Source organism: Podarcis bocagei, assembly GCF_964188305.1.
Source record: "Podarcis bocagei genome assembly, chromosome: 13".
Classification (NCBI taxonomy): domain Eukaryota; kingdom Metazoa; phylum Chordata; class Lepidosauria; order Squamata; family Lacertidae; genus Podarcis; species Podarcis bocagei.
In genome coordinates this window covers 51,883,031-51,900,608 of record NC_138138.1, presented here as the reverse complement: position 1 = coordinate 51,900,608, position 17,578 = coordinate 51,883,031, and the positions used below count along the sequence as shown (strand labels likewise).

Below are 17,578 nucleotides of genomic sequence, written 5' to 3'. Positions count from 1 at the left end.
GTTCCTTGGCTGGCAATGGGGGTTTGTCTCGAGACAAAGGGTGCAGGCGCTGCCCCACCCACGGGCTGCGTCAGGACCCCAGGCCCTCGCCTCGGACAAAAACGCAGTTGCCGAAAAATAATCTCGCAGCACTGCAGGGCCTTCAGCCGCAAACACGCGTTGAATGGAACTTCCAAATTGGGCTCAGGAAAGGAGTTGAGGACGTATACATGGGGGTTAGCCAGGATTAAAGGGGAGATATTCGAACGCAGCTCCTTGAACCAAGGTCATGGGTCACTGAATTCAATGCAGCCCTCTGTCCATTTTGTGGTATGTCAGGTACTTACGACACACACCCCATTCCTTTTACTCAGGTATCTTGACAGACAGGAGACAAGCCACGCACTCAGATTTCTGTTGCAAACCGACTCTTTCTGTGAGGCTTGCATGATGCTTTTGGGTGGTCTTTGGCTAAGAGGTTGGGCAATTTCTAGTCTTTAAAAGCTGTTACACACCTTTGTTCTGGGTTCTTGCAAGGGGGGAAGGGGGGCTGTGAGGCAACAGACAAATAAAGATCTCCCTTGCTTTCCTTCTACTGGTTTCTACCTCCACACATTTCCCCCTTGACCAGCTTACGGACTTAGGGGTCACTGAAAGCTCTCGATGCAGAGTTGGGTTGCAAAAGAATAACCCCAATTTGTTCTATAATAATGTGCAGCGCAGATGGGATCTTAAGACTCCGCTGCCCAGTTTCCCCATAGCTCCAGCAAATGGAAAACACACCATTTTTTCAGGGATGCTATGTGATACAATACGATACCATAATCTTTATCATCAGAGCTGATGGGCTCCATTCAGCTTGTATGGACATGTATTTTTGAAGCTTGATTTTGGAAAGAGAAGAGCGACAGGTCTGTGGGATTTGCAAACCAACCTCACGCACCCTGACCTCAAAGTAAACTAAATGTTCACAGAGTGTTCCTCCTGGGGCCTGTGTCTCCATCGCCAAACACCGGCTTGTCAATGAGATTTATAGGCATTTCCTTTTCAGTCGCTGAGTGTCCATAGGCTACAAGTTATAAAACGATACTGTTATATTGTATTATGTTAATTATTCACCTTTCACCTTAGGTTCCCAGGGTGATTTGCAACATTAAAATACAATAGAATGAGGGAATTGCAGAGTTGGAAAGAATCCTGAGGGTCCTCTATTCCGACACCCTCAAGACGTGCCCCCCATCCTATTTGAAACCATACCGGACCTTGCTTAGCTTTGCAAACGGGCTAGCATTTGGTTTTGCTTTTAATTGCTGCACCTAAACCGGTTCCCAACACCTTGCAATTACAAAAATAAGGTGGATCCAGAAATATACACCTAGGTGTCAAAAGTGTCCCGGTTCCTTACTGCAGCATGAAGTCTTAATAATTCTCTCTCTCTCTCTTTAGGTAATAATACTTGAATTCTCACTTTCTACTGAACGCACAGGCCTGTGAAGCTTTGGAAACAAGAACAGCCCTGGGCAGAAATGCTGTGAGGTGCCTCTGCTGCTAAGGCTATAAGGGTAGCCCTGAAATTATTGCCATGCTCTTTTTTTTCCTAGTGGCGGTGGCAGAAATAGCTCCCCCTGTTGGATTTCTGCCTGCTGCAAAGTAGGCAAACATCCAGCCACGCAATGAAAATGCACTCTTAGCATGATCAGAGTCACCCCGCCCTTTTCCAGCGCTTTGCACTCCACTTGGGGGGAACTAAGGAGAGCCGGCATCCCACCCCCGCCGTCTTTATTTCCTGCCTCAGTTTTGCCTTCTAGGAAATGGAGGCTTTCCCGGCTTTAATTTCCCTCCGCCGATCTCCAGCTCGCGCCTGCCCCTTTAACAGGTGGGCGGGGCAAGAGCGGAAGAACCTCCTGCGCGCATGCGCACGAGCGGGGGGTGTGTGTATTTTCTCCCCGTCTCTATGGAGTCTACGCTTCCCGCCGCCGTGTCCCTCAAACTCGGAATTACGTCACCGTGCGGGCAGCCAGGCCCCCCGCGCTCTCTGCTGAGGGCGGAAGCAGCCGACGGACGTGGCCGGGCCTGCCCTCGGAGATCGCCTGAAGGACCCCGAGGCGCCGCGAGCCTCCGGCCCCTCGAATGATCCGCCACAGCCCTTAGCCGCCGCGCCTCCTCGTTGGCAGCGAGCCGGGGAAGAGCGGCGTTGGGAAGAGAGCGGGCTGGGAGCCGGGCTGAAGGGAGCAGTGGGGCCAGGCGCGGGCATGGGAAGCCCCTGGGGCTGAGAGGCGCGCTCCCCTTCACCCTCTGCGCCTGGAGACCCCCGCTTCCTCTCCCCCCGCCCCCGGGCAGAAGGAGGTGCAAGACCCTCAGGCAGCGCCAAGGGCAGCCCCAGAGAGAGAGAGAGGTGAGGTCAGGTGAGGAGGGGGAGCCTGTGCTGCAGAGGCTGGGGGGGGCATTGGGGGGGCAGAGGGGCAGCTCCTCTGCTTAGGGTGGTGGGAGGCCCCGAAGCACCCAGGTTAGGCTTCCAGGGTGGGCGCTAGGGTGGGTGCAGGAGGGTCTTCCTAGGGTGCCATTGCTGCACCTGCAAAAGAACCCCTCCCCCATAAGATAGACTAACATAGCTCAGCCGGTAGAGCATGAGACTCTCTTTTATATATATAATAATTTTTATTAATTTTTAAACATATAAATTGTCCTACATACCACAAAGCTTCACATCTTATACGGTCTTTTTGGACTTCCATTGGCACCTCTGATGATCCCCCATTTTTATCATATCTTAAATTCATATTGCCTTTAGTTATCTTAACTAACATCCTCCTCTTTATCCATTTATGCAATCATTCAAATTATTCACCTCACAAAACTTCTTGCAACCCCTACAAACATAATCTGATCATCACAGTTACTTTTCAAATAGTCCGTAAATTTACACCAGTCTTCTGCGAATCTCCGGTCCCGCCGGTTTCGAATTCTTCCTGTTAGTTTGTCTAATTCTGCAGAGTCCCTCAATTTCATCCTCTGATCGTCTTTCGTCGGTAATTCTTCTTGCTTCCATTTTTGTGCCGATAATATTCTTGCTGCCGTCGTTGCGTGAGACTCTTAACTTGAGGGTCAAGGGTTCGAGTCCCATGCTGGGCAAAAAGATCCCTGCATCGCAGGGGGTTGGACTAGATGACCCTTGGGTCCATCCCACTCAGCAATTCTGTGGTTCTATGAACATGGACTACAGCCCCCCCCCCCCCCGCAGTGTGGCATTCAGAGTGGGCATCCTCCAAACCGTGGATCTAAGGGGATGGCTGCTTAAGGAAGGGTCCAAGATTGGCGTGACCCGATATGGCGCTTGTGTGTGGATGAATGCACAAACGAATACTTAGAATCATAGAATCATAGAGTTGGAAGAGACCACAAGGGCCATCGAGTCCAACCCCCTGCCAAGCAGGAAACACCATCAGAGCACTCCTGACATATGGTTGTCAAGCCTCTGCTTAAAGACCTCCAAAGTAGGAGACTCCACCACACTCCTTGGCAGCAAATTCCACTGTCAAACAGCTCTTACTGTCAGGAAGTTCTTCCTAATGTTTAGGTGGAATCTTCTTTCTTGTAGTTTGGATCCATTGCTCCGTGTCCGCTTCTCTGGAGCAGCAGAAAACAACCTTTCTCCCTCCTCTATGTGACATCCTTTTATATATTTGAACATGGCTATCATATCACCCCTTAACCTCCTCTTCTCCAGGCTAAACATGCCCAGCTCCCTTAGCCGTTCCTCATAAGGCATCGTTTCCAGGCCTTTGACCATTTTGGTTGCCCTCTTCTGGACACGTTCCAGTTTGTCAGTGTCCTTCTTGAACTGTGGTGCCCAGAACTGGACACAGTACTCCAGGTGAGGTCTGACCAGAGCAGAATACAGTGGCACTATTACTTCCCTTGATCTAGATGCTATACTCCTATTGATGCAGCCCAGAATTGCATTGGCTTTTTTAGCTGCCGCGTCACACTGTTGGCTCATGTCAAGTTTGTGGTCAACCAAGACTCCTAGATCCTTTTCACTTGCGGCTGGAGCCTCTCCCTCTCACCCCCCCCCTCACTCCCTCTCACCCCCAAAAAACTGCATCTCCAAACCATCGTTTGATAAGGAGCATTAAGAGTCACCTGGTGAATCAGGCCGATGGCCCAGCATCCTGATCCCAGCATCCTGTTCCCTTTGGGGAAAGCAGGGAGCAGGATCAGAGCAGGGGAGAGATGCCTCCGTGGTTTCCAGCACAACTGGTGTTTGGAAGTGTTGCTGTCTCCAGCTGTGGAGGCAGAGCAGAGCCATCCTGGCTTCTTGTTGTTGTTTAGTCGTGTCCGCCTCTTCGTGACCCCCTGGACCAGAGCACACCAGGCACTCCTGTCTTCCACTGCCTCCCGCAGTTTGGTCAAACTCATGCTGGTAGCTTCAAGAACACTGTCCCACCATCTCGTCCTCTGTCGTCCCCTTCTCCTTGTGCCCTCCATCTTTCCCAACATCAGGGTCTTTTCCAGGGAGTCTTCTCTTCTCATGAGGTGGCCAAAGTCTTGAAGCCTCAGCTTCAGGATCTGTCCTTCCAGTGAGCACTCAGGGCTGATTTCCTTCAGAATGGAGAGGTTGGATCTCCTTGCAGTCCATGGGGCTCTCAAGAGTCTCCTCCGGCACCAGAATTCAAAAGCATCAATTCTGGCTAGTAGCATCAATAGCACTCTCCTCCGTGGAATTGCCTAATCCTCCTTTAGAGCCCTGCATGTGGGGGCCATCGCTGCCTCCTGGGGGAGCGAGTCCAATAGTTTGACTATGCACTGTGTGAAGGAGGACTGTCTGTTTATCTGTCCTGAATCTTTCAACATGCGGTTTCCTGAAGGCTGATGCCTGGCAGGGCCTTTGTTCTCGCTCTCCCCCAAAACCGCAGGTGGTGGTACTATGAGGGCACAAAAAACGCCTAGGTTGTCATGAGTTGGAAAGGTGGCCCATGCTTATACGTTTATGGGGTTGTTGTTTGTTGGAGTTTGGGGGAAGGGAAGACCCAGCAATGAACCATAGGGATCGACGAGGTGTTTCTCAGGTGCTTTGACGTCAACAGAATGGTGCCCTCAAAACGGTTGATTTCTGGGAGCTCCCATAGTAAAGAATGGAAGCTCTTTAAATCAGGCATAGTGATCCCAAACTCTACAGGCACCGAGGAAGCCACCAAGCCCACACTTGACACCATGTGTTTAAAAAGCATCATGATACCACTTTAAATAGTCACGGCTCCCCCCAGAGAATTCTCGGAGCTGTAGTTCATTGAGGGCGTTAGGAGAACCCTATTCCTCTCACAATCAATCCATCTCCTCAGGGAATTCTGACAACCGTAACTCAGTGAGGAACGGGCTTCCTCACGACTCGGCACTGGTACCAAAATACAGCTCCCAAAATTCTTTGAGGGAAGCCACAGCTTTTTGCAGTTGTAATACAGTGGTGCCTCGCAAGACGAAAAGAATCCGTTCTGTGATTCTCTTCGTCTAGCGGTTTTTTCGTCTTGTGAAGCAAGCCCATTGAAGGATTAGCGGATTAGCGCTATTAGCGGCTTTTAGCGGCTTATCTGCTGATCAGATCAGCTGATAAGCGGCTTAGCGGCTTAGAAAAAAGGGGGGGGGGAAACCAGCAGGAACTCGCAAGACATTGTCATCTTGCGAAGCAAGCCCATAGGAAATTCGTTTTGCGAAGCACCTCCAAAACGGAAAACTCTTTCGTCTAGCGAGTTTTCCGTCTTGCGAGGCATTCGTCTTGCGGGGCACCACTGTATAGTGATTTCAAAATGTGTGGGGTGAATGTGACCCAAGACCAGGACCTTAAGTTGGCATTGGCCAAGATAGTGTCCCCAAAACTATAATGTGATTCCAGAGAAATTATGCCTCGCTGAATAATGCTTTTCTGTTCTTCCTCCCAAAGCCCCGGCCCAGTTCCCACCCCCCTTTCTCCTGTTACCACCCCATGATGGCCCGCCCCCCGTTTCTTGTCCTCCTCCTCTTCTTCCTCCTTTCCCTCTTATCCACGGCCTCTTCAGAGACCCACTACCAGCGGGGGGACCCAGTGATGCTTTACGTCAACAAAGTGGGGCCTTACCACAACCCCCAGGAGACCTACCATTACTACCAGCTCCCCGTGTGCTCCCCGGAGAATATCCGCCACAAAAGCCTTACCTTGGGGGAGGTGCTGGATGGAGACCGCATGGCCGAGTCGATGTACGAGATCCGCTTCCGGGAGAACGTTGACAAGAAGGTCCTCTGCGAAATGAAGCTCACACCTGAGCAGGTAAGCCCGGCCAGAAAATCGTGGATTCCAAGGTCTGTTTCATGGAGCTGGTGTTTACCGCCTGGGTTCCTGGTTCTGCGGGACATCCCTAATTCGACTTTAAAGTTTGACAGCTGATTCCTTTTATCTTGTTATAAAGCGAGATGAGGGCCGCAACCCCAGAGTCGGCCACGACTGGACCTAATGGTTAGGGCTCCCTTTACCTTTACCTTTAGGGACGCGGTTGGCGCTGTGGGTTAAACAACAGAGCCTAGGGCTTGCTGATCAGAAGGTCGGCGGTTCGAATCCCTGCGACGGGGTGAGCTCCCTTTTGCTCGGTCCCTGCTCCTGCCAACCTAGCAGTTCGAAAGCACGTCAAAGTGCAAGTAGATAGGCACCACTCCAGCGGGAAGGTAAACGGCATTTCCATGTGATGCTCTGGTTCGCCAGAAGTGGCTTAGTCATGCTGGCCACATGACCCGGAAGATGTACGCCGGCTCCCTCGGTCAATAAAGTGAGATGAGTGCCGCAACCCCAGAGTCGGCCACGACTGGACCTAATGGTCAGGGGTCCCTTTACCTTTACCTTTACTCCTGTTATCGTTTTCAGAGTCTGGTATCTCAACACATATTCCTCTTCTGGTCAGCTTGGGCTCCAGAATATTGGGGTGGGTGGGTGTGTCTTATTCCTTTTTTCTTTAATAATGTTTTTTATTAACCATTTCCACATAGCATATCAAAACATATCATGTTCATTATTCCCCCCTCCTTGTTTCCCATTCCCCATCAAACCCCCCTCCCTCCAAGACTTCCCTCAGCTCCTCTCTCTGATTTCTCAGCACATGTCACCCTCTGCATATTATAAAATTATTTCAATCCTTGTATTATCTATCTACCATGTTACTAAACACTAAATTTGTGTATGCTTATTCAAAACCTGCCAAGGAGTCCAATTCATTTTGTTGTCTTTTTAAGTACTTTGTTAAAAGTTCCCATTCTTCTTTAAAGTCACAGTTGTCCTTACTTCGCAGTTTGTATGTCAATTTAGCCAATTCTGCATAGTTCATCAACTTCTCTTGCCCCTGTTCCTTTCTCGGGATTTTGTGTGTGTGTGTGTCATATTCCTGGCTCTGAATCTAACCTAGACTTTGTTGGGTTAGAACAGCTAGCATCCTGATTTTAGCCTTGCAAACAAGATGCCTATGGGAAGTGCCCACAACAGCACTCTAAATTCAGGGGCATCCTCCTTCTGACGGTGGAGATAGTAGACGTTGGTAGCCTTCTCCTTCACAAATTTGTCTAATCCTCATTTAAAGCTGTCCAAGTTGGTTGCTGTCGCTACACCTCGTGGGCAGCAAATTCCATAGGTTCGGAAACTTCAGCTGGTGCAGAATTCAGCGGCCAGGTTACTCACCAGAGCAAGACGGGTTGAGCATATTATACTGATCCTGGTCCGACTGCACTGGCTACCGATGAGTTTCCGGGCCCAATTCAAAGTGCTGGTTTAGACCAATAAAGTCTTAAATGGCTCAGGACCTCAATACCTCATATGGAATGCCTCTTTCCATATGAACCTACCCAGACCCTGAGATCACCTTCCGAGGCCCTCCTTCGTGTGCCTCCTTCTCGAGAGGTTTGGAGGGTGGCAACACGAGAACGGGGCCTTCTCTGCAGTGGCTCCCTATCCGTGGAATGCTCTCCCCAGGGAAGTTCACCTGGCGCCTTCATTATACACCTTGAGGTGCCAGGCAAAAGCGTTCCTTTTTAACCAGGCCTTTGGTTGATCTGATTTACATCCTATGCCCTTTTAAAATGTGGGGATTTTTTTTTGGGGGGGTGTATTGGGTTGCTGTTTTATTTTTATTAGGTACTTTGTGGTTTTATATCTTGATTTTATTCTGTGAACCACCCTGAGGCCCCCGGGCGTAGGGCGGTATATAAAACCAATAAATGGAATAAAAATAAAACAGTTTATTTGCGCACTCTCAGATTAGAGGCAAATACTGAATCCCATGCATCCTGGATCAGTTTCCTTGCATCTCTTCCTCGCACTTTTGAAATCTCGGGGAAGAAAGCAATCGGTAAGTCCAAGCTCAGTCAGTAGAGCATGAGTCTCTTTTAACCTCAGCGTCGTGGGTTCGAGTTCCATGTTGGGCGAATGATTTCTGCATTGCAGGGGGTTGGATGACCTTTGGGGTCCCTTCCATTTCTACAGTTCTACGACTCAAGCACCGTTTGGGGTGTGTTGGTTTCTTTCCCTTCTTTTTTTTAATACTTTTTATTCATTTTCAAATACAAATTTATATAACCAATATCACAATTTATCACATAATCTTCTTTTTTTTTTTACTTCCCCCAGTTTCTCTGCCAATCTTCCGTTTTGTTTATTTATTCACACATTTTCTAATTTTAATATTGCCTTTGAAATATAACCTCCCCAATCTTATTCCCTTTTTTACAGTATTCCTCATATTTTCACAGAACGTCTTGAAAACCTACAAGCGTTGTCTGTTCATCACATATACTTTTCAGATAATCTGTAAATTTCCCCCAGTCCTCGGTGAACTTCTGGTCTCGAAAATATTGAATCTTCCCCGTTAGTTTATCCAGTTCTGCAAAGTCTGTCAATTTCAATCTCCATTCTTCAACCGTCGGTAATTCTTCCTGTTTCCATTTTTGGGCCATGAGTGTTCTCGCTGCTGTTACTGCGTATTGGAAAAGTTTACAATCTTTTTTACATATTTCATTTCCTACAATTCCTAAAAGAAAAGCCTCCGGTTTCTTAACAAGTGTATACAGTGGTACCTCGCAAGACGAAAAGAATCCGTTCTGTGATTCTCTTCGTCTAGCTGTTTTTTCGTCTTGCGAAGCAAGCCCATTGAAGGATTAGCGGATTAGCGCTATTAGCGGCTTATCTGCTGATCGGATCAGCTGATAAGCGGCTTAGCGGCTTAGAAAAAGGGGGGGAGGGGAAAAAACCAGCAGGAACTCGCAAGACATTGTCGTCTTGCAAAGCAAGCCCATAGGAAATTCGTTTTGCGAAGCACCTCCAAAACGGAAAACTCTTTCGTCTAGCGAGTTTTCTGTCTTGCGAGGCATTCATCTTGTGGGGCACCACTGTATTTCAACATCTTTTTCAGTTCATTATAAATCTTTCTTTCCCTTCTATCCTGACGGTTTCCTTCCTCCCCGGCAGGTGGAGCGTCTCCGGCAAGCCATTGAAGAGTTGTACTACTTTGAGTTTGTGGTGGACGACCTGCCTCTCCGGGGCTTTGTGGGGTACATGGAGGAAAGCGGCTTCCTGCCCCACACCCACAAGATCGGCCTCTGGACCCACCTGGACTTCCACCTGGAGTGGAACGGCGACCGCATCATCTACGCCAACGTCAGCGTCCGCAACGTCAAGCCCACCAGCCTGGACGACGTCCGCAGCGTCCTCCCCGTGGCCCACACCTACAGCGTCCGCTGGTCCGAGACGGCGCTGGAGCGGCGAGGCGACCGGCGGGGCAGCCGCAGCGGCGACGACGGCTTCTTCCCCCGCACCTTGGAGATCCACTGGCTCTCCATCATCAACTCCATGGTCCTGGTCTTCCTGCTGGTGGGCTTTGTCGTCGTCATCCTCATGAGGGTGCTCAAGAACGACTTGGCGCGCTACAACCTGGACGAGGAGGCCTCCACCTCGTCCTCGGGCGACGACTTCGACCAGGGCGACAACGGCTGGAAGATCATCCACACGGACGTCTTCCGCTTCCCGCCCTGCCGCAGCCTCCTGTGCGCCGTGCTGGGGGTGGGCAGCCAGTTCCTAGCCCTGGGCACGGGGATCATCGTCATGGCTCTCTTGGGCATGTTCAACGTCCACCGGCACGGCGCCATCAACTCGGCCGCTATCCTGCTCTATGCCCTCACCTGCTGCATTTCCGGCTATGTCTCCAGCAACTTCTACCGCCAGATTGGAGGCGAGTGTTGGGTCTGGAACATCCTGCTCACCACCAGCCTTTTCTCTGGTGAGGCCCGGCGGCGTTTTCAGTCCTTGCGCGTCAGGGCAAACATTGGGAGCAAGAGGAACCTGTCCATGGAGGAGAGAGAGCTCTTCGGCTGCCTCTCCTTTAATAATAATAATAAATTTTATTTCTATCTTGTCCTCCCCAGCCGAAGCCGGGCTTAGGGCAGCTAACAACAATAAAATACAACATTCTAAAATCTTTTAACTATAAAATTAATTCAAATCAAATTGATGGCAACCATTGGGCTGGAGTTCTGTGAAGATTGCCAAAGGAGGGAGTCAGGCTGGGCCCTGGCCAAAGGCCAGGCGGAACAGCTCTGTCTTGCAGGCCCTGCGGAAAGATGTCAAGTCCCGCAGGGCCCTAGTCTCTTGGGGCAGAGCGTTCCACCAGATCAGAGCCACAGCCGAAAAAGCCCTGGCTAACCTCTCTGTAGCCCGGGACCTCCAAGTTCCTCTGTGGGACATACCAGGAGAGGCGGTCCCGTAGGTACGAGGGTCCTAAGCCGTATAGGGCTTTACCCAGAGGATTGGGACAATCTGGTCCCTCTGTAGATCTTCCTTCTGTACATTTGGGTCTTGCTAGTCCCTGCTAGTGGCAGTCTTCACGAGTCTCCTCTATGTTCCCCACTCCTGTCTTCTTTCTTTTTTCTCTGGCGATCACTTGTAGCTAAGTAAGATTGTCTTCCATAAACACGGTCTTAACAGTGAGTCCGTAAGTGACTGTGGAGGCCAGTTCTGGATCCACACATTCTTCCACAGTGGGGACATAGTTTTCCAGGTTGGAGATGATTGCGGTGTGGATTTGCCAAGCGTTCCTTCCTCTTAGCGCGTTTCTCCCTTGCGTCCTGAGTTCGAGTGTCTTCAAAGCCCAGGACACCTTTGGTAAAGGCTGTTCTCCAACTGGAGCGCTCACAGGCCAGTGTTTCCCAGTTGTCGGTGTTTATACTACCTTTTTAAAGATTTGCCTTGAGAGAGTCTTAAACCTCTTTTGTTGACCACAGCATTATGCTTTCTATTTTTACGTTGGAAATAGAGTAGTTGCTGTGGAAGACGATCATCAGGCATCCACACAACATGACCAGTCCAACGAAGTTGATGTTGAAGAATCATTGCTTTGACACTGGTGATCTTTGCTCCTGCCAGTACACTGGCATTAGTTCGCCTGTCTTCCCAGATGATGTGTAAAATTTTCCGGAGACATGGTTGATGGAATCTTTTGAGGGGGGTGATCTAGGGCAGGAGTGAGCAGAAGGTATATCACTACCTGTTGATAAATCTCTGGTGGTTTTAAGCAGATCAGCAAGGATTTCTGATTCCCAGTTGTGCAGCAACAAAATCTCCCCTCCCATTACATTGCTGCAATGAAGAAAGTTTCTGGCAGGGTAACCTGATGTGGAGTTTTGTGGGTGGGAGGCCTGTGAACTCAGTTCTGTTCCTCTGCTGGATAATTGTGTTGCCACATGTTCCAATTCGTTTGCACCTCATGAGGACTAGGAACATGCTGCTCTTTGTAAAACGAGAGCGGATTTCTCAGGGGCCGTGTTAGATCTGTGAGCATTAAACGCCCCTTTGCAGCTAGTAAACTCAGTCCTTTACAGCAGAATGCAGCAGCAGCAACTGTGGTTGGAATGGTAACACCAAAGGTTTTATTTATAAAGCAAACAACCAAACAATAGGACGACTCTCACATCCTTCTTCTTCAGCAGAGGAGCAGAGCAGAGAGGGAGGAGATGTTTAAATAGTTCCCGTACTCATACATCAATTAAGTAATAAAAGGAAACCTGCAACATTATGCAATGTGAGAATGAGACATTACAATACGGTGGTACCTCGGGTTACATGCGCTTCAGGTTACAGACTCTGCTAACCCAGAAATAGTACCTCGGGTTAAGAACTTTGCTTCAGGATGAGAACAGAAATTGCGCAGCAGCGGGAGGCCCCATTAGCTAAAGTGGTGCTTCAGGTTAAGAACAGTTTCAGGTTAAGAACGGACCTCTGGAACAAATTAAGTTCTTAACCCGAGGTAAAGGTAAAGGGACCCCTGACCATTAGGTCCAGTCATGGCTGACTCTGGGGTTGCGGTGCTCATCTCGCTTTCAGGCCAAGGGAGCCGGCGTACAGCTTCCGGGTCATGTGGCCAGCAAGACTAAGCCACTTCTGACGAACCAGAGCAGCGCACGGAAACGCCGTTTACCTTCCCACCAGAGTGATACCTATTTATCTACTTGCACTTCGAGGTGCTTTCGAACTGCTAGGTTGGCAGGAGCAGGGACCGAGCAACGGGAGCTCACCCCGTCGCGGGGATTCGAACCACCGACCTTCTGATCGGCATGTTTAACCCACAGCGCCACCTGCGTCCACTGTACTAACAAGATCCCCACAAAGGAGCGTGGGGGGGGGGGAGGGAGGGCACCTGGTCCAATTTGCCTGAGACGGATACAGCCCGCGATTTGTTGCTGACGCTGCTGCGTGTGCTTCTCTCTCCCTGCCTCTGCCCAGCTCCCTTCTTCCTGACGTGGAGTGTCGTCAACTCGGTGCACTGGGCCAACGGGTCAACGCAGGCGCTGCCAGCTACCACTATCCTGCTGCTGCTGACCGTCTGGCTGCTGGTGGGCTTCCCTCTCACCGTCATCGGCGGCATCTTCGGCAAGAACCGGGCGGGCCCCTTTGATGCCCCCTGTCGCACCAAGAACATCGCCCGGGAAATCCCGCCCCAGCCTTGGTACAAGTCCACGCTGGTTCATATGACGATTGGGGGCTTCCTACCCTTCAGGTAAGAGTCGGCGCCGAGCCTGGGTCTCCGGCTGCCTCCGTCCTTTTCTATCCCTCCTGGGCTCTGAGCTGCCCACTTTTATTTTATTTTATTTTATTTTATTTTATTTTATTTTAATTTAATTTAATTTAATTTAATTTAATTTAATTTAATTTATTTTAATTTTCCATTATCCAATTTAGTAAAAAAGAGAAATAATACATAACAGAGAAAAGAAATACAGTGGTACCTTGGGTTACAGACGCTTCAGGTTACAGACTAACCCAGAAATAGTACCTCAGGTTAAGAACTTTGCTTCAGGATGAGAACAGAAATCGCACAGCGGCTGCAGCAGGAGGTCCCATTAGCTAAAGTGGTACCTCAGGTTAAGAACAGTTTCAGGTTAAGAACGGACCTCCGGAACGAATTAAGTTCTTAACCCGAGGTACCACTGTATTAAATCGTTATACATTAAATCATTATACAATATCCAAAAATGATACCGCTTTTGCTTTCTTTGTTTCTGTTTCCTTTTTCCTCTCTTCTTTTCTCTATCGTTCTTTTTTCTTTTGCTTCTTTTCCTTGCTTCTTTTATTATTGCGTGCGGTAGGGCAGGGCGATGTCTGGTTTTCAACACTGTGATACATCACCAGCTAAACACGGCCATATGCCGATATATCACAATGTCTGAAATAAGGATGTGGGGGGGGGGGTTATGCAGAGTGCGGTCCCCTGACTCGGGTTAAGGAGCGGCTAACATGCCGGTGAAGGTGATGCTTCGCTGTTGAAGGACCCTGCGTGAGAGGCAGGGAAGGGAAGATCTCCCAGGTTGGGAGAAGAAAGGTATACTCCCAGGTGAGAGCTGGGAAAGTTCACCTTTCTTCTGTGTGGGACAAGTTAGGATCTACCTGGGAAGGAGGACTTTACAGTGGTAGTTCGGGTTACATACGCTTCAGGTTACAGACTCCGCTAACCCAGAAATAGTACCTCGGGTTAAGAACTTTGCTTCAGGATGAGAACAGAAATTGTGCTGCAGCAGCTCAGCGGTAGCGGGAGGCCCCATTAGCTAAAGTGCTGCTTTAGGTTAAGAACAGTTTCAGGTTAAGAACGGACCTCCGGAACGAATTAAGGACTTAACCTGAGGTACCACTGTATACTTTCCCCCTTTTTTTCTCCCTCTCTTTATTTTTTTGTTTTCGTTTCGATTGGTTTGCTCTTTTCCTGCGGATAAATAAATGAATAAAAGTGAAAAGTCAAGTAGGAGGTGACCTGAGAAAGGTTTGCAAAAGAGAGAGCGCATAGAGAACGCTTTCTTATAATGTCGGAGCTTGTGGGGATCCCACGGAGCTAAACTTTGGAAGCCTCCCAGAGTGGCTGGTGCAACTCTATTTCTTTGGCTTTTAAATTTACAGTCGTACCTTGGAAGTCGGACGGAATCCATTCCAGAAGTCCGTTCAACTTCCAAAACATTTGAAAGCCAAATCACGGCTTCTGATTGGCTGCAGGAAGCCCCTGCAGCCAATCAGAAGCCATGGAAGCCCCATTAGACTTCAGCTTCCAAAAGAACGTTTGCAAACGGAGACAATTGCTTCCAGGTTTGCGGCGTTCAGGAGCCAAAACGTCCCGAGTTCCAAGGCGTTTGGGATCCAAGGTACGAGTGTTTTTATTTAGTTTTTCAGATTAAAATTTTGCAGTTATGTAAAAACAAGATTCTAAGGAATCTCTTGGACTTCCATCCTCCCCTTTGTGGGTCCTCTTCCTAATAATTTCCTCCTGTATCTTTTCTTCATTCTGCCGGACACTGAGGTCCAGCTCCGAGGGCCTTCTGGCGGTTCCCTCGCTGCGAGAAGCCAAGTTACAGGGAACCAGGCAGAGGGCTTTCTTGGTGGTGGCACCCGCCCTGTGGAACACCCTCCCACCAGATGTCAAAGAGAAGAACAACTACCAGACTTTTAGAAGACATCTGAAGTTTAGGGAAGCTTTGAATGTTTAATAGGTTATTGTATTTTAGTGTTCTGTTGGAAGCCGCCCAGAGTGGCTGGGGAAACCCAGCCAGATGGGCGGGGTATAAATAATAAATGATGATGATGATGATGATGATGACCCAAATCTTTGACACCTCCATTGTGCCCAGAATTAGGGGTTCAACTCAGACGGGTGAGGTACAAATACGCTTATTATTATCTTTATTTATCTTTATTATCTTTATTCCCTGTTTAGGGAAGCTTTTAATGTTTGATGTATTACAGTAGTTTAATATTTTTTTTGGAAGCCGCCCAGAGTGGCTAGGGAAGCCCAGCCAGATGGGCGGGGTATAAATAATAAATTATTATTATTATTAAAATTATTATTTGTTATCATTGGCAGCGCCATTTCTGTGGAGCTCTACTACATCTTTGCCACGGTGTGGGGCCGGGAGCAGTACACCCTTTACGGGATCCTCTTCTTCGTCTTCGCCATCCTTCTCAGCGTCGGCGCCTGTATCTCCATCGCCCTCACCTACTTCCAGCTCTCGGGCGAGGACTACCGCTGGTGGTGGCGCTCCGTGCTCAGCGCGGGCTCCACCGGCCTCTTCATCTTCCTCTACTCCGTCTTCTACTACTCCCGCCGCTCCAACATGTCGGGCGCGGTGCAGACGGTGGAGTTCTTCGGCTACTCCCTCCTGACTGGCTATGTCTTCTTCCTCATGCTGGGCACCATCTCCTTCTTCGCCTCCCTCAAATTTATCCGCTACATTTACGTCAACCTCAAGATGGACTGAGCGCCCGCCCCCTCCTTGCGCTCTCGTTGGCCGTAAAGCTCTGCTTCCCCATTGGCTAGGACAGGCGCCGCTCAAAGGCCGGGCCTCCCACTTGGCTGGGAGATCAGCCCGAGCTCGGGAAAACCGGGCTTTTAAACGATCCGTCTCTCTCGTTAGCTGGGATCGGTTTCCGAGAGCTCCCCAGCTCACCGCAGTGGCGGTTGCTTGATCGCCGGGAAGCAGCAGGAAACAGGATCCAAAAGCCCTCCTCTCGTTGGTCAGGGCCGCTAGCCCAGCAGCGAACCTGTCAATCTGGCCAATTAGTGGGCACTGCAACAAATTTCCTCTTTCTTTCTTTTATAAAAATAAAATTGGTCGAAACTGCAGTTTGTGCGCTTTGGGGTGGGAATTATGGTTTGTTACTCCCTTTAAACGGGTTGAAATGTGACCAATCGGGTGAGCTCTCTTCCTATTGGCTGGGCGGCCTGGTCAGCTGAGCAACGCCGGGCTCAGTTAGCCAATCGCTCTCCTTCCCTTCCAAAGGGAAGTCGGGCTCTTGGCGGCTGACCAGCCGGGAAACGGGGAAGATTGTTCTGCCTCGATTCGCTTCTTTCGGAGCTTTTATGCAATCGGGTGACAGGTCCCAGCCAATCGTATTCCAAATAAAAACTGGCCCCTACGAGGACCGGCAGGGCCGGCCCTGCAGATGGAAATGGCCCCAGCGACCGGCACCACCTTGTCCCTCGGGGTTCCCCCCTCTACAGGATTCTTAATGCGGGAGAGAATTGGCGGGCTAAGGATTGGATAATGGTTTCCTCTGACCAGAGACCTTCCTGGGGGCTAGGTTAAAATAGATCTCTCCATGTTGGAGGGGGACAGAGAAAGAGTCTTGTATTTGTCAGGCCTTTCCCTGCAGCTTTTAAAGGATCCCCCTATTTGCATGTTGTAGGATAGGCTGTACCAGTGTTTGGGAATCCCCTATGTTGTTGGACTACAACTCCCATCATCCACTGCCAGCTTCGCCAACGGTCACGGATGATGGAAGTTGTAGTCCAACATCTTCCGGCTTGGGGAACACTGGTTGACCCCTTCAGAAGGGGATCCAGCCTCTTCAGTGGATTTGTTTCACCAGCCTCCGCCACCTCATGGACAAGGTAGTTCCCCTCCAGTCAGAGGCCTCCCTGCATTGCCAATACCTTTGCTCCCTCCCTCTCCTACATTGCCTCCTTTGTTACTCCCAAGGTGCCTGGGGCTGTTATAGTCTGGGTGGGGGAAGAAGCTGTCTCTTCGCCTTCTGCCACAGTCAAGAAAATGCCTATAATTATATATGGAAATTATATATATGAGGAATTATGTATATTTAGCAAGGATCGAAGCTAGGGTTTTGTTTTTGTTTTTTTTAATTTGATTTTTGTTTCGTTCCAGCGGTTTCTTTTTACAGATCTTGAAATTAAACTTTATTAATTAAAAAGAAAAACCAAAAAACCTGGCTGCAAGACTCTCTGGCTGTCTCTTTATTTCTTTCTTGCATTTATACCCCACCTCTTCCTTCAAGGAGCGTTTCCACCTCCATTGTTCATCCCGGACACTGAGGTCCAGCTCTGAGGGACTTCTGGCAGTTCCCTCCCTGCGAGAAGGGAGGTTACAGGAAGCCAGGCAGAGGGCCTTCTCAGTGGTGGCGCCCGCCCTGTCAAGGAAATAAACAACTACCTGACTTTTAGAAGACATCTGAAGGCAGCCCGTTTTAGAGAAGTTTTTAATGTTTGATGTTTTATCGTCTTTTTAATATCCTGTTGGGAGCTGCCCAGAGTGGCTGGGGAAACCC

At 49.5% G+C, this 17,578-nt stretch overlaps 1 protein-coding gene across 4 annotated transcripts; it reads left to right on the top strand.

The window, feature by feature from the left end:
* Positions 1-14: 14 nt before the first annotated feature.
* On the top strand, positions 15-17,249 carry TM9SF1 (transmembrane 9 superfamily member 1). Of its 4 annotated transcripts, none has more exons than XM_081167856.1 (5): positions 15-309; positions 5,918-6,280; positions 9,455-10,262; positions 12,761-13,034; positions 15,381-17,249. In XM_081167856.1, the coding sequence occupies exons 1-5, from the start codon at positions 16-18 to the stop codon at positions 15,772-15,774; spliced, it is 2,133 nt and encodes a 710-aa protein (XP_081023982.1). In that variant the 5' UTR covers position 15; the 3' UTR covers positions 15,775-17,249. The 4 variants fall into 4 exon arrangements, with proteins under 4 accessions (XP_081023982.1, XP_081023981.1, XP_081023984.1 ...); XM_081167855.1 differs by having other exon boundaries at positions 15-318; XM_081167858.1 differs by lacking the exon at positions 15-309 and adding an exon at positions 1,805-2,374.
* Positions 17,250-17,578: the final 329 nt, after the last annotated feature.

Excerpts from the sequence above, each read along its gene's own strand:
- TM9SF1 (XM_081167855.1), top strand. The coding sequence starts at position 16 with ATGGGGGTTTGTCTCGAGACAAAGGGTGCAGGCGCTGCCCCACCCACG. Across the intron at positions 319-5,917 it reads TCCATTTTGTGGTATGTCAG|CCCCGGCCCAGTTCCCACCC; the intron begins GTACTTACGACA and ends TTCCTCCCAAAG. Across the intron at positions 6,281-9,454 it reads TGAAGCTCACACCTGAGCAG|GTGGAGCGTCTCCGGCAAGC; the intron begins GTAAGCCCGGCC and ends CCTCCCCGGCAG.